A 13,656-nucleotide genomic window follows, 5' to 3' on the forward strand; every position below is an offset into this window, starting at 1 on the left:
ACTACCTAAAACAAAAACAAACACGTCTGTAAAACTTTATTTGAAGGGTACTTTGAGTTTTTAGTGTCACTTTTATGAAGGGTGTGGGACTATAGCCAGCCACGAGGGGGCTCACCTTGATTGACAGCAAGATCCGCCCGCCTCCACCTGGTACTGTACTGTCGGCCATGGTAGCGCTGCGAAAATGTTAGGAGAATCGGCGTTAGCAGAGAACATCGGCAGAGCCGTTTTAGCGACAATGCAAAGTTATTTTTACAGCCACAGCAACAGCGACAGCAACCGCCACAGGGCTACCACAGGCCACCTTGGTAAGTATGTTTTCCAAATCACGTAGCATTGGTTTCTTGTCAAGGCTAACTAGCTAAAGGTAGCCAGTAGCGGTTTGCTACTAGCACCAATGCACTTTATGTGTAGCACATTTGTTTCTATAAACAGCTGAAAAACATTACTCTCTCTATTACTCCAAGCCAAGATGAAATGTCTGACCGAGGACAGCGAACATAGCGGATCAATCACAGTGAGCCCCCTGGTGGCTGGTTATAGTAGTTACAGGTCACAAGTCCCACACCCTTCACTTTTTTTTTTTTCCAAGAAATTCCAGGTTGTTCATAAAATGTTTTGTAAAACAATAGCTCATTAAATGTAAACATTCCCACAATGTACATGTACATCACGGCTACGAAACAAAGAGAAACATTCGGAGGTAATGTTATTTATTAGGTTGTTATACTACAGTATAATGTTACTGGTCTGGCCCGTTAGAGACTACTTGCTCAACCCATAGGAGCCCCACTATCGACATTCTGTTTCCAGACACCACAGGACTCCCTCAGAAGGTCTATGTCTATGTCTTAGAGGCACAAGGGAGACCCATAAAATATTCGGCCATAATGTTATGCCTGACCGGTGAAATAGAAGTTTTTGGAGAACTGAACTGATCCTCACTACATGGCCATCAAAACGCCACCGTCTGTAGAAATAGTTTTGTTTCGTGCCATCAGACACCTTTGTGCTATCGTGAGTACTTGTACTGGATTTGAAAATTGTGGTGAACATAGTGGTGACCTGAATGTTCATTATTCAGACGTAGAACAAATCAACAGTTGCACCCAGTATTGACTGCGAAACATTTATTAACGTACACAACGTTTTACAGAGCCGAACAAGTTTTAAACTAAATGTATGAACAGAAGTGAGGAGGCTGGAGATCATCATTCAGAGGTATCAATCACGCAGTGGACAACACTGTTAAAGGAATATATACATGTTTTTGATGCATTGCATCAAATGACGCCCACTTTTTCCACTTGTTTCTTCTCGCAGTTATTTTTGATGAGATAAACACTCATTCAAGAGAACACCAAATACAAAAAAAATAAAAAAGAGAGGAAATTGGTCAATCTCTTTCACTTTTGGTTACATTATGCTTTTGTTTTTTGTAATCTGGGTGGCCTGTTCTTCTTTCTGTTTACCGATCACACATGTGCAATAATAAAAACAATTAAAAAAAAAAAGATAATAAATAAAATCCTACATGTGACAAATAAAACCGTTGGTGGAAATGCTACAAACTAAAACGGTATATGCAAAATTTCGGGTTTCAAGTCCGGAAAATTTGAATATGCCTTTCTGCTGCCGTTTAATCTGATTAAAATCCAACCAATGAATGCTTTCCTTTTACTTTTTAAAGAATGTGAACTCCATAAACAGGTCGTGTACAAATTATCTAAATAAAGTCATACAAACACAGTAAAATGAGAGGAGTCAAATATGAGGCGCTTTCTTAACCGGATATGGTCAATTCATTCATTCAACAGGTGTTAAAAAAAAAAAAAAAAGGTGTTGTGCATTTTATCGGCTTTTCAGAGGTGTCACAACTGTGAACAGACCGGAAACTTCTCTCCCGCTATGACTCAGATCTTTATCAGTCCTAGTATCTAAATCCGACAGAATGATCGGGTGTAGAATGTGAGACGGCTGTGCTGCTGAATGCTAAGCAGCCACACTTCCCCTGCTTGTGCTTATGTCACATATCTTTCCCAACTGTTCAGATAACAGATGTTCCTCAGTGTGTATTTCATCTTGACCGATTACCACAGACCAGCGCTGTTGTAAAAGTAAAAAAAAGAAAGAAAAAGTAAAACAAAGCACTCCTTTCTTTCTGTAGCTGCAATGATCTCTGCTTTCTTGGATATTTCAACAATATTAACAAGAAAATACGTTAACACAAAGAACGCTGGATTGTCCTTCTTGAAAATCATGATTGATTCTGTAGCTGCATTCCAGTGGAACCAAATGATGAGCAGCTGCTTGGCGTCCATGATGATGTGGCTAAGTCCATTTCAGAGCTCACACCAGTACTCTTCTTCAAATAAAATGCCCACAGAGACACAAAGATGTCCTCTTGTTTGACGCAACTTACGGTCCCTTAGTTCACTCATGCCGGTGTGATCTCCTCTCTGAGAGTCTCTCACTGGTCGTACCACCGGCGGTAGAAGTGAGCTGGAACTTGTTGCCGTCGATGAAGTCCTTGGAGGAGCCTTCGGGCGACGTCCTCACCGCGCTGGAGTAGGACATGCTCACCTGCAGCTTCAGCAGCTTTAATAGTTTCCTTTTGTAGCCCTTGCAGGCAAAGAAGTAGATGAATGGATCCAGGCAGGAGTTGAGGTTCATCAGACACACGGTGATGTGCAGCGACACCTGGAAGGCCGTGAGGTTGGCGCAGTCGGGCTCCGACACCAGCTTGCGGATCATGTACTGCAGGATGTCGATGTGGTAGGGGCTGTAGCAGACGACGAACACCAGGGACACGCAGCAGATCACGCCGATGGCCTTGCGGCTCCGGCCGGACTTTTCTGTCAAATGGTTGGTCTTGGCTGACGAATGGAGTTTGGAGCACAAGACAGAATAACACACCAGGATGGTGATTACGGGGATGACGTAGCCCAGGAAGACGGCGCCGATCAGTATAGTGGCTATATGTTCAACCTTCTCGAAGTTGGGGTATTCCATACAGGTGATGTGGCCATCGGGCTCTTTGTTGGTCATGGGCATGCCGAGGAGGGGGAGGGTCTGCGCCAGGACCAGCATCCACACGCCGACGCAAATGTAGCGCACGTTGCTGACTTTCCGGAGTCGACCGAAGCGCAGAGGCAGCACCACGGCAATGAAGCGGTCCACGCTGAGGCAGGTCATGAAGTTGACCCCCGCGTAGGTGTTGATGTAGAAGATGAAGCCCGAGATCTTGCACATCGCTTCGCCGAGAGGCCAGTGGAAGCCCAGAGCGTAGTAGGCAATCCTGACAGGCAGGGAGAGGGTGAAGAGGATGTCTGATATGACCAGGTGGAGGGAGTACAAGGTGGTGGAGTTCATCTTCTTCAGGTTGGGACGGATGACGTGGAGGGCGAGGCAGTTACCGAACAGTCCCACGAAGAACACGATGCAGTAGAAAAGAGGCATGATGACTCTGGCGTAAACCCGGTGGTCGTACAGGTTGTTGCAAGCGGTCTTGTTAGAGTCATTGTAGGATGAGACGGCAGTGGTCACGGGCACGGTGACTGAACCCATATTGATATTTCAGGAACTGCGAAAGGGAAAATAAATGAAACGTTTGATTAGGCTCAGAGATTTTCTTGTATGCTTTTTACAATAAATCGGATAGCGGTCACTGAGCTGAGTAATGTTGAAACGAAACTCTTCTGTCTGGTACAACTGGTACAAAGAACACATGCAAGGGTACCAATATAAGACACCACTTTCAAAAAGGAAGTAACTGTATTTCTCATTACTCCTTTTCAGACAGCCTGTTACGTTAAACTGCCATTTCCTCAAAAATTGTAATAATACCATGTTAATGCACGCTGACGTTTGTTTGAATTTAACTGGAATTTAAACAAAAGAACAACAACATGGATGAATTTTGTCAATTTTGTGTTTTGTGGTGTGTTGTGCCATCTTGTGGTAAGAACAGACCACGCGCTGAAGTTTCACTCAGTACTACGTACTAAATGTGACTGCAATCAGGTATTCACATTTCATGTATTGGGAACATCAAGATCTTAGATCTGATATGGACAGGTGTCAGACTGAAACTGTTTTTTAGTCATTGGGGTTTGCCTACTGTGACAACGACTGAGGTTACATTCAGTACCACGCATGGAGATGACAGAAAAATCTCCCCCGTCAAATAAAATGACTGTCCACTACTGACAAACTATTCGCGCCCATTGAACTGACACATTAGATCAACAGGATACAAACAACAAAAAAAAAAAGTGACATGAAGGAAGTGGGTGAACAATACCTCTCCAGTACCGTGATCCTTAACGCAGCTGCAAACTCTCACACTAATAACGCGGGTGTTGAAAGATGACCTTGTGTATGAGGAAGTCACGTTCCCCAGAGTCCATCTACCTTCAAATGCCAGGCAGCCAGAGACTCGTATTGTTTGAGCTGAATATGTAATGTGCTTCAGCTCCGGCGGCTATCTGCGGGTGCACATGGTGCAATGGGGAAAATACTGTTTCCTGACCCCCCATTTACATATAAACTGGCATTTGAGGCATTTTATTTAAATACATACATAAATAATAAATAATAAAAAAAATCACAAATCCTTTTTGGAATTTGGAAGTTCGAAATTTTGAATTTGAGATTTTCAACTAAGATCCAAATACCTATGAAAATGTATAATTGACTAATTTTACCCTGTACACATAAAAATCAGTTTTTAACACCGTTATGTCACAATCTAATACACTCTGCGTAAGGGGTAACATTTGTAATTGTGTGGTTGTATGGTACTCAAAAGGCAGTTTGAGCTTTTTCACACCTTTGCAGAACTATATGCGTGGCATTTGCATGCAGTAGTTATCTGACTCTGGGTGCCCCAACTGCCACTTGAAAAGAAAAAGTCAGGTGTACACACTCACCTTCACAGATGTAATACGTCGCTCCTCGGATTTACTGAAGTCACATGGAGCCAAAAAGGAACAGAGAATTCTTTGCCCGAAGTTTGCCACTGTTGGAGGAGCTGCCCCGACACTGCTACAGTCAGTCCGCCTTGGCTGAAAACAGCATGACACACAGAAGATCGGTATCTGCTGCCAGTAACCATGGTGACAAAATATCCTGTTGTAGCTCTCTCTCTCTCTTTCACTCTCTCTCTCTCTCTCTCTCTTTCATTGGCTGTTTTTGTGTATACATGTGTGTGTGCATCCCGACTTCTCTCACGTCTTTCGCTAAATGTTCTGTGTTGTCAAAACAGTTTTGAAACACAGATTACACACACACCAAAAAAAAAAAAAAAAAAAAAAGTGACTAACATCATGCGGCTCTGGATTAATTCATAAATTTTAAATGAAAACTAATATTTCAAATTAAAAGCCTTTGCGATGGACAAAAAAAGTTGTGCGTGTGTGGCATTGAAACATCTTGCGGCTTATTGAGGGAAGGAAAGCAGAATTTTGTGTGCCATTTGCGCACTCGCAGGAGGATGTGGCTTCAGATACCGGCACAAGATTGTCCACAGATTGTTATTATTACCATATATACGGTAACTTTTTCCGTCACTTTAAAGAAACATGGTTGATCCCACAGCAGCGTGCCCCCTTCTTCCCCATGGCCAAAATAAACGCTTCTCTCAGAACAATCCCAAATTAACCTTCGCTCAGTTTTCCAATCATCTGATGTCCCATATGGGTACAGGGGTGACGGCAGAATGGGGAAATTCCCGTCTGACGACAAATACTGTTCTTTTGATGTCTGAAAAGGACTTTCAGAAAGGGAAATAATTTGAGTCATTTTGCTCGTTATCTTTGTGAAGGTTAAGAAGATAATGTAATATTTTGCATAATGCGTGGTGATCAGACTGCAGGGGTGACGTTCACCGGCGTAATAGGGTGGGAGCGCTGAATAAGGCTAAAACGTATGCGGATGACGGGGATGCAGATTACACTGTAAAGGCACAAATACGCTTTGGAGTGAGAGATCAGAGGCCATCTCAAGTAGCACATGTGGTCGCGCTTTGATATAGCCGCACGGCAAAGAAAAAAATCTGTGTCTGGAATCCCCCCACTCACCACCCAGAAGCAACAATAATAAGTAAGAGCAATATAAATGTGTGATGGAGTGGAGACCTGTCCAGGGTGCACTCCGCCTTTCTCCAAAGGGGCTCCAGGTCCCCCCGCGAACCTCTCGAGGACGCAGAGAATGAACAAATGAATATTAACGGTACAGGTAGCTGTTAAACAATATCTGAAAGTTGAACATTTGACTTTTATGCACAGCACATCTGTTTTCCTGCGGTTTTCACACATTTTAAATCACTCCCGCCCTCTTGGGTGGCGCGTTCTACTAAAGCCTTTGTTACCTACCTACAGGATGTGCACGACCATGACACATTCACGTGTTACGCCTAAACGTTTACATTGCACTTTTCATTTCTGCTAAGCCTTTCCTCTCAAAGTAGCTGTTACAATACCATGTCTGTTTCAGTGCATTTGTGTGCAAATAAATGTATTTGTTAACCACAGCCTTCCTCTATTAAAAACAAGTCCGGTGGTGAGGCAAAGGAAACTGCTTAACTTCCTCATGGCCGGGCCGTGTGAGTTTGAGTCACTGGACTTCAGACGGCCTGATCACGCCCAGCGCTGACAGACAGCGTGGCATTTTGCCACCGCTATTCATAGAAGACAATAGGGCTGAATACCAAGGAAAAGTCACACAAAATGTTTTTTCGCTCTGTTTTTGGCGACGTTAGAATCTTTTTCTAAATTTTACTTTCAAGTTACGATTGCTACTAGTAGGCATCATGGAAGTGAACGCAAGCATGCAATTTACTCAAAAAAAAAAGTGCTGCACTGCAAGAAAGTGAGATAGGTATCAAACTTCTGTACATCCTGTGAAGAACCATATGTTGAGAGACAACACTTTAAAAAGGATATCCTTTAGAACCATATGTTGCTGGAAAGGGGTCCACCTCAGTCAGTGGATGACACTCTTGACTTGGAGTACCGTTGACAGCCATGCATTTGCTCTGCGGGGCCAGGAGTAAATCACAGAGCCAAAATGTTAAATCGCACTCTTCTGCATAGGATGGAAACACTGAGATTATATACAGTACGCTTTCACAAGTTCTTTTTACAAGTGTTAAAGTTGAGCCAAATACAGACAAATGCAAATTGCGATTGGCAGACTGAAAAATAGAGTGCCACTTGTTGAAACCCGCTACATGCGATTGCAACAGCACAGGAAACTTCTGTGGCTGTTAATCTTCGGAAAGAAAAAAAAAAGAAAAACGAAGCACATTGGCTAACTAAATTCTCATCAGACTAGCTTGAGAAATTTTGCATCGTTTGGTTGCGTCAGTATTTGAATGTCAAGTGAAATCACATAAGAGCAACTTTAAGTGTGGGTGTTTTTTTTTTTGTGAGCAAAACATATTAGAGCTCAGTTAATGTATTGTGTGGACTTTTAACTTGCAGTCTGGGAACATACAAGACAAGCAGTGATAGTACAAGACAGTGACAGCTTTTTGTTGTGTTGACTCTGAGCTCCCGCACATTTGACTTGACGTTTTCCTTAAGTTTTCTTTTTTTTTTTTCCTTCTACATTTACAAACCCCAGTGCCTCAAGACATCACTGACGACAGACATCAATGTCCTCAAACTTTAGACACACTGTAGCTCTTACAGTTTAGCGTCACACCGGTTACAGCAGAGGACATGTTGCAATAATTATAGTGTTGCACTTCTCAAACCTCTGTTTCCCACTGCATGTCACAACATTTGGTTCACCACTTCTAATAAATAACATTTTAAGGCAGCAGTACCACCACCACGAAAACAAAACAAGAAATATTGTGCACATAGCACTGTTTAGAACCCTTAACATTTGAAGTCTTCTGTTACCTCTTCTCAGATGAATCAGATGAATGGTGCCCTCTTCTGGCCAGTGACATGTACTGCAGCTATTCAGGTTAAGCTTGTCACTGAGGGGAACAGCAGCAGTATACAGCAGGTCAAAACTCTGCACTTAACACAGCGTGCAGAGTCTATAGTTTTAAAAAAAAACAGCTTGTGCTGTAACATAGGTAAGTCACAGGATGGCAGTAACGCCTTTGCTGCTCTATTCTAATTCAGGCTCTGTGTTTAAAAGCTAAAACTTTGTCTTTCTCGTCTGTACTTGTAAATACATGTACAGTATTTACCCTGCTATATACCGTCATTTCCATTGTTTGATATTAAATCTGTTGCACAAACCTTTGATTGCACCATTTCTAGCTGTGTGTAGCTTAACTCTTTATTTTCTGCACGTCGGTTAGCTTGGGTTAGCAACTGCATCAAACCAAAACCCACAAAAAAGAACCGCTGTCCACACTCGTTTCAACTTCATGCAAGTTAACTCTTTTCATTAAGAAGGATTTTATGTGATCAAGTCTTTAACATAAACTGTGTAAAAGAACATCTATTTGTCAGTGAGTTATTCTCACTGCTGTAGTTGCTCAGAGACTGCAACAATAATGTTAAATAACCTCAAAACGCCTGTTTCCTGTTGGAAACCAAATGATCATTAGTGTGACAAACAAGCAGAGAAATATTCCCTTTCTACTGCGCAGCTGCAGTAGTTATACTGTTTTGTCACAAAAAAAAAAAAAAACAGAACGTATAACCAAGTCTTACAAAAACAATACAAAACAACGATACATATAACTGTCCTGATCTCATATACTATTATAAGTATGTCTAGACATAATTAACATAGTTGTAAATTCATTTAAAGCTTCCTTAAATTGTTGGATTCAAGCTGGAGTTCACTTATACAAAACATACTTATATGTCAAAGTTTTAGGGGATTTCTACACAGACCGTCACTGCCAGCTCTAACACATAGTAACAAGGGTTTCACTATTTCTGGAGTGAAAGTCTTGTCATGCTGAGAAAGGTTTTGGCCTACATAAAGGAAGCTTAACAAGTTTGTGGCTGCTTGTTTGATGGAACACTCTTTGACTGACCTCATACAAGTTGAGATTTGAGTTGTTTTACGCTATTTCCGTGTAATGGAAAGCATGTACCCTGCCCACGTGGTTACCGTTTGTGATGCGATAAAAATGCACCATTATCAACACTTCCGCTGCTTCACATATAATTTATCGTGCACTCATCTCCCAAATATAAGCTGTATTTTGGCCTTCTGGTGCTGCTTCTGGACCGTGGTGGTGCAATCCTGCTTTGTCCATGTGAGAGTGAACTAATCAACATAAGGTTTTACCTTTCCTCTGCAATGCGTCTTGCATAAGAAGGGAAACATCCAAAGGCTGCAGTACTCAGGAGACAATAGCATTTCTATTGTGCCAAGTTTTTAGCCAGTACTATGAGACTTATGACTTCCTCCAATCCTCTGACTCTTAAGATTCCGTTTTACTGTATACCGTACCTTTGAATAGCTGGTATTGCAATTATTTGAATTTATTAAAATTCTATGTAAATGTAATTGTTATTACAATTCTAATCCAGTGATTAGTTCACAATTAGGCTCATCTGCTGAAAGATATCATGTCTAGCTTTGCTTTGTCAAGCTAAGAGGGGGCTGGCAGTAAACCCAGTCAACAATTCAGACAAATCTATTAATCGCAGAGTTAACGTTAGTGAACGTCAGGCATAATGTTTCATCAGAAGTGAACATGAACTTGTAAAAGCCCAGTGGCATCGATAGACAAGATTGTTAGGCAGTGTGCGTGTGCGTCAGTGACAAGTTGATGTGAGACACTGTGCTATAGAATGGTCTAAAGGTCTACGAGAAATAGAACGTGTTTTTGCATGCCAGCTCAAAAATGTTTAAGAGTGTCAGGGTTATTTTTGCGTGTGGTTGAACGATGAACTCTTACTGAAAAGGTTGCGATAATGACTGATAAAAAAGTCCTTCTGCTACCGTTTCACCGTTATTTGATGTGCCTCAAATCTCCGTGTTGGGTCCATTGTTTTTCTCATTTTAAATATTTTAATAATGATAAGATGAGATAAGATTCACACAGTGGGGAAATCTGTAGTGCTGCAATAACATACAGTTTAAAGGACAGTGCACACAAGAGATAAAGAAATACAAAAAAAAAAAAAAAACTATTTAAATACATTAGAATTTCTATGTATGTGGCCTACTTGAAGCAGACCTGGTTGTATAGCCTCAGACCAACAGGGTTCTTACCATGCCCTGTATCGTGACCTTGAGGTCAAGCTTGTGTCTTTATGCAGATGACACCTAAGTTTAGTTTCCTGTCTCCCTATGTTTTTGATAACTGTAAAACCTGGAACTACCACCTGGTTTTTGGCAAAGAGGGTTTTTTCATTCATGTAATTCTCTGTTAGTGTAAGTGAATGATGAATGTGAATATGAATGTATAAGTAGCTGTATTTACTTGTTATGTAGTTTGTGCCTTCGGCATAATAATAATAATAATAATAATAATAATAATAAAGCCCATTACAAATCTCTTAAACCAGTTTAATGCTTCTGCACGACACACGTTATGCACTTTGCTTTCTATGCAAAAATTATAGTACAGTTTTTCCAAAAACACAGGAAATGGCAAAGGTTATATTTAAATATAGGACTCTGCACTAAAAAAACACAATTTGCACCTGCTTGAATTTGTAAGACACAAATGCGCGTGCACGCACACACACACACGTACACACAGCAGCCCCACCACAAGATGTGGAACCTGGGGCAGGAATGAGGCCTACTAGGGGGAGCAGGAAAGGTGGGTGAGGAAGTGGTGATTGTTATCTACATACTCCCACACAGAAGTCAGATGTGGGAGCGAAAGAGAGAACTGTGGCATGTTCTCATTTCTCACACCATGTTTTGAAATATTTATTTGATACCATGTGATATTTTTGGTAGTAGGCTACATGCCCAATAACACATAACATGCTCTATTTGCTGTTTTTGTTGTTGTTTTTTTGTCACATGTTTTGATTGCAGAGTTTTTTTTCTACAAAAAGGAAGTGAAAGCTGCTGTTGTATAGCATTATTGCCCAGTGTGTTTTTTTTTTTTAAATCAGTATTGGACCGAATGATGATTAATATAAAGAAGAAGAATACAATTAAGAAAAAATAATCTTGGTTTTCAAAAAAATACAAAATAATAATAATAAAAAAAAATACAAACAAATACTGTACTCCACACTGAAACCTCGAGATTAGCAAATTTTATATTTACACAAACCTAAGTCAATGTGGTGTGGACTTACGTTTTCCGTGTTAAACTGACACTATAAACAGCATCTCAACACAAGGGAGTAAAATAGGCCTTTTTTAAGTATAGTGTGGTAAAGCAGGTCTTCCGTGTAACACTAGATGTATGGCCTGTGAGCGCAGCTGTGGTTTCTCTCAGGTGTTGCTGCTGCTGTTCTCGGTTGTCGCTTTGGAGGAGGCCCCGGAAGTGTAGAGGTAGTCTTTAAACAGGCTCATCACGCGCTTCTTGTACGTCTTGATGGCAAAGAAGTAGATGACTGGGTCCAAGCAGCAGTTGAAGTTCATGAATGAGACTGTAATCTGCAGGGTGTGGACGGATTATGAGAGGGACAACTTGAAGGAGGAATGCCTGAAGCCAAATGAAAAATGTCTTACCTGTAACGACACCTTAAAGGCCCTCAGCTCTTCACACCCTGGCTGGTGGTGTATTTTTCTGAACATGAACTGCATAACGTTGACGTGGTAAGGGCTGAAGCATATGATGAAGGTGAGGAGGATGAGGAGAATAATGGTGTTGGCCCTGTGATTTCTCCTCGATCGACCCGTCACCGAGTTCTGCTTCGCCGCAGCTCTCAGTTTGAGGTTGATCTTGGCGTAGCATCCCATGATGACGGCGAGAGGACAGCAGAAGGAGACGGCACAGGCCACGAGTAGGAGGTAGGGGGTGAAGCGGGAGCCCTCGAAGTTGAAGTACTCCATGCAGGTCCGTTTTTCCTGGTGCTCACGCAGCATGCTCCGGAAGACCAGGGGAGCTATCTGCAGAGATACCAAAGCCCAGACCAGGCAGCAGACCCTGCGAACCACCTTTGTGCTCCTCAGACACTGCAGACGATGTGGATGCACCATGGCCAAGTACCGGTCCAGGCTGATGCAGGTCATGAAGCCAATACCTGGTGCGAGCATCATGGACATGCAAAACAGTTTAAAATTAATGCAAATTGAGCAAATCATCGATCAACATTCATGACTTTATAAAAGTGTTCACAACATTTGTCAAACCTTGTAGCTTCACATATTGCAGATATGTTTAAAAACGTATTTTTTTTTCTCTATATTTGTTTTATATAACTGTAAATAGACTATTTATCTAATACCATTTTCTGGTTTCCTTTTTTTCTGACATACCTCCCACAAAACAACAAATGAAGTCATCTCAACCTGATAGAAAGTCGTGGGCGCACATGCACATAAAAAAATATCGCAGGAAATTAGCAACAAAAGGACTCACATTACCTGCATATGTGTTTGCGAAAAAAAGAAGTGTGGTCAGTCTGCAGAGGAAGTCTCCAAAGGGCCAGTCATAGTGACGGATGTAGTAGGTAATTCTCCCAGGCAGCGTAAGTGTGAACAAAGTGTCAGACAGAGCAAGGTTGACCAAATAAATGGAGGTGGAGTTGAACTTCTGCCTCTTCTGGCAGATAACGTAGAGGACCAGGCTGTTGCCGCACGCGCTGATGATGAAAACCACTGAGTAGAAAATAGGGAAGAGGACCACTGCCGCTCTTTGGTAGACAAACACATCACAGCTGCTCTGGTTTGGAGAGTTTTCGGCTGAGCCCAGGGTGATATTTCCAAGATCCATGCCACCTGTCACTTGAAGAAAATTGTAAATAATGAAACTCTACCAACTGGAACATGTGGAAAAGCAGCAGAGACAGAAACCATAATGCACTATATAGACAACAGATCATTATAAAATAAAGTACAGCACTTACATCGAGGAAATGTTATTTTACTGTTGCTGCTTCTGAATCTGCTGGTTGTGGACGTGGATTGAGCTGTGATGCTTGAAATATCTCAGTAAAGGTTGGGTGTAGTGTTCAAATCCCACCTCTCCTTTTTGACATCATGTGCCTGTCAAATTCTGGCACACTTCCACCAGAGACACAGGATGCTTAAGAGGTTTCACTGACAGTTTTGCAACCATAAAATCGACTTTCACCCTACGGCAACTGAATAAATGTACAGATTATGATAGCACTGCAGTATGTTTATCTATCTTACATCGGTTCAGACTAGTGTAGAATGGTCTCACTGAATAATGTTGGACCATTTTCAGGGAGATGATCGTGCCATCTCAAGTTGCTACATGTCTGTCTATTCATGTGATTATCCTGAAGTTAAGACAAAGGCAATGCCAAGATACATTTAAAACCACTGACCAGCACTCATATGGGATCGTTTAATTCCATTTCTATTTGTAGATGTAAACGCCTTATTTTAAGTTTACAAAAATATAATTTTTAACGCATTTTTCAAAATGTAGAAGCACCTCACATTTACGTTTGACTGTATGCACATGTACATGACAAGCATATTGTGCTGTCCTGCAGAGGTCGCCCTAATGTAATGTGGAATTTCATTGCAAGTACTTTGTGTATGTACAGGAAAACGGTCTCA

At 41.5% G+C, this 13,656-nt stretch overlaps 2 protein-coding genes across 2 annotated transcripts; both read right to left on the reverse strand.

The window, feature by feature from the left end:
- Positions 1 to 1,115: 1,115 nt before the first annotated feature.
- Positions 1,116 to 5,214, reverse strand: gpr183a (G protein-coupled receptor 183a). Its single transcript, XM_047600079.1, has 2 exons — positions 4,932 to 5,214; positions 1,116 to 3,583 (listed from the first exon to the last, which is right to left on the reverse strand). The coding sequence occupies exon 2, from the start codon at positions 3,565 to 3,567 to the stop codon at positions 2,434 to 2,436; it is 1,134 nt and encodes a 377-aa protein (XP_047456035.1). The 5' UTR covers positions 3,568 to 3,583; positions 4,932 to 5,214; the 3' UTR covers positions 1,116 to 2,433.
- A 5,272-nt stretch (positions 5,215 to 10,486) lies between these two features.
- On the reverse strand, positions 10,487 to 13,039 carry si:ch211-184m13.4 (uncharacterized protein LOC798560 homolog). Its single transcript, XM_047601193.1, has 4 exons — positions 12,972 to 13,039; positions 12,490 to 12,849; positions 11,632 to 12,146; positions 10,487 to 11,556 (listed from the first exon to the last, which is right to left on the reverse strand). Exons 2-4 carry the CDS (start codon positions 12,836 to 12,838, stop codon positions 11,392 to 11,394), a joined length of 1,029 nt encoding a protein of 342 aa, XP_047457149.1. The 5' UTR covers positions 12,839 to 12,849; positions 12,972 to 13,039; the 3' UTR covers positions 10,487 to 11,391.
- Positions 13,040 to 13,656: the final 617 nt, after the last annotated feature.

Source organism: Mugil cephalus, chromosome 12, assembly GCF_022458985.1.
Source record: "Mugil cephalus isolate CIBA_MC_2020 chromosome 12, CIBA_Mcephalus_1.1, whole genome shotgun sequence".
Lineage (NCBI taxonomy): Eukaryota > Metazoa > Chordata > Actinopteri > Mugiliformes > Mugilidae > Mugil > Mugil cephalus.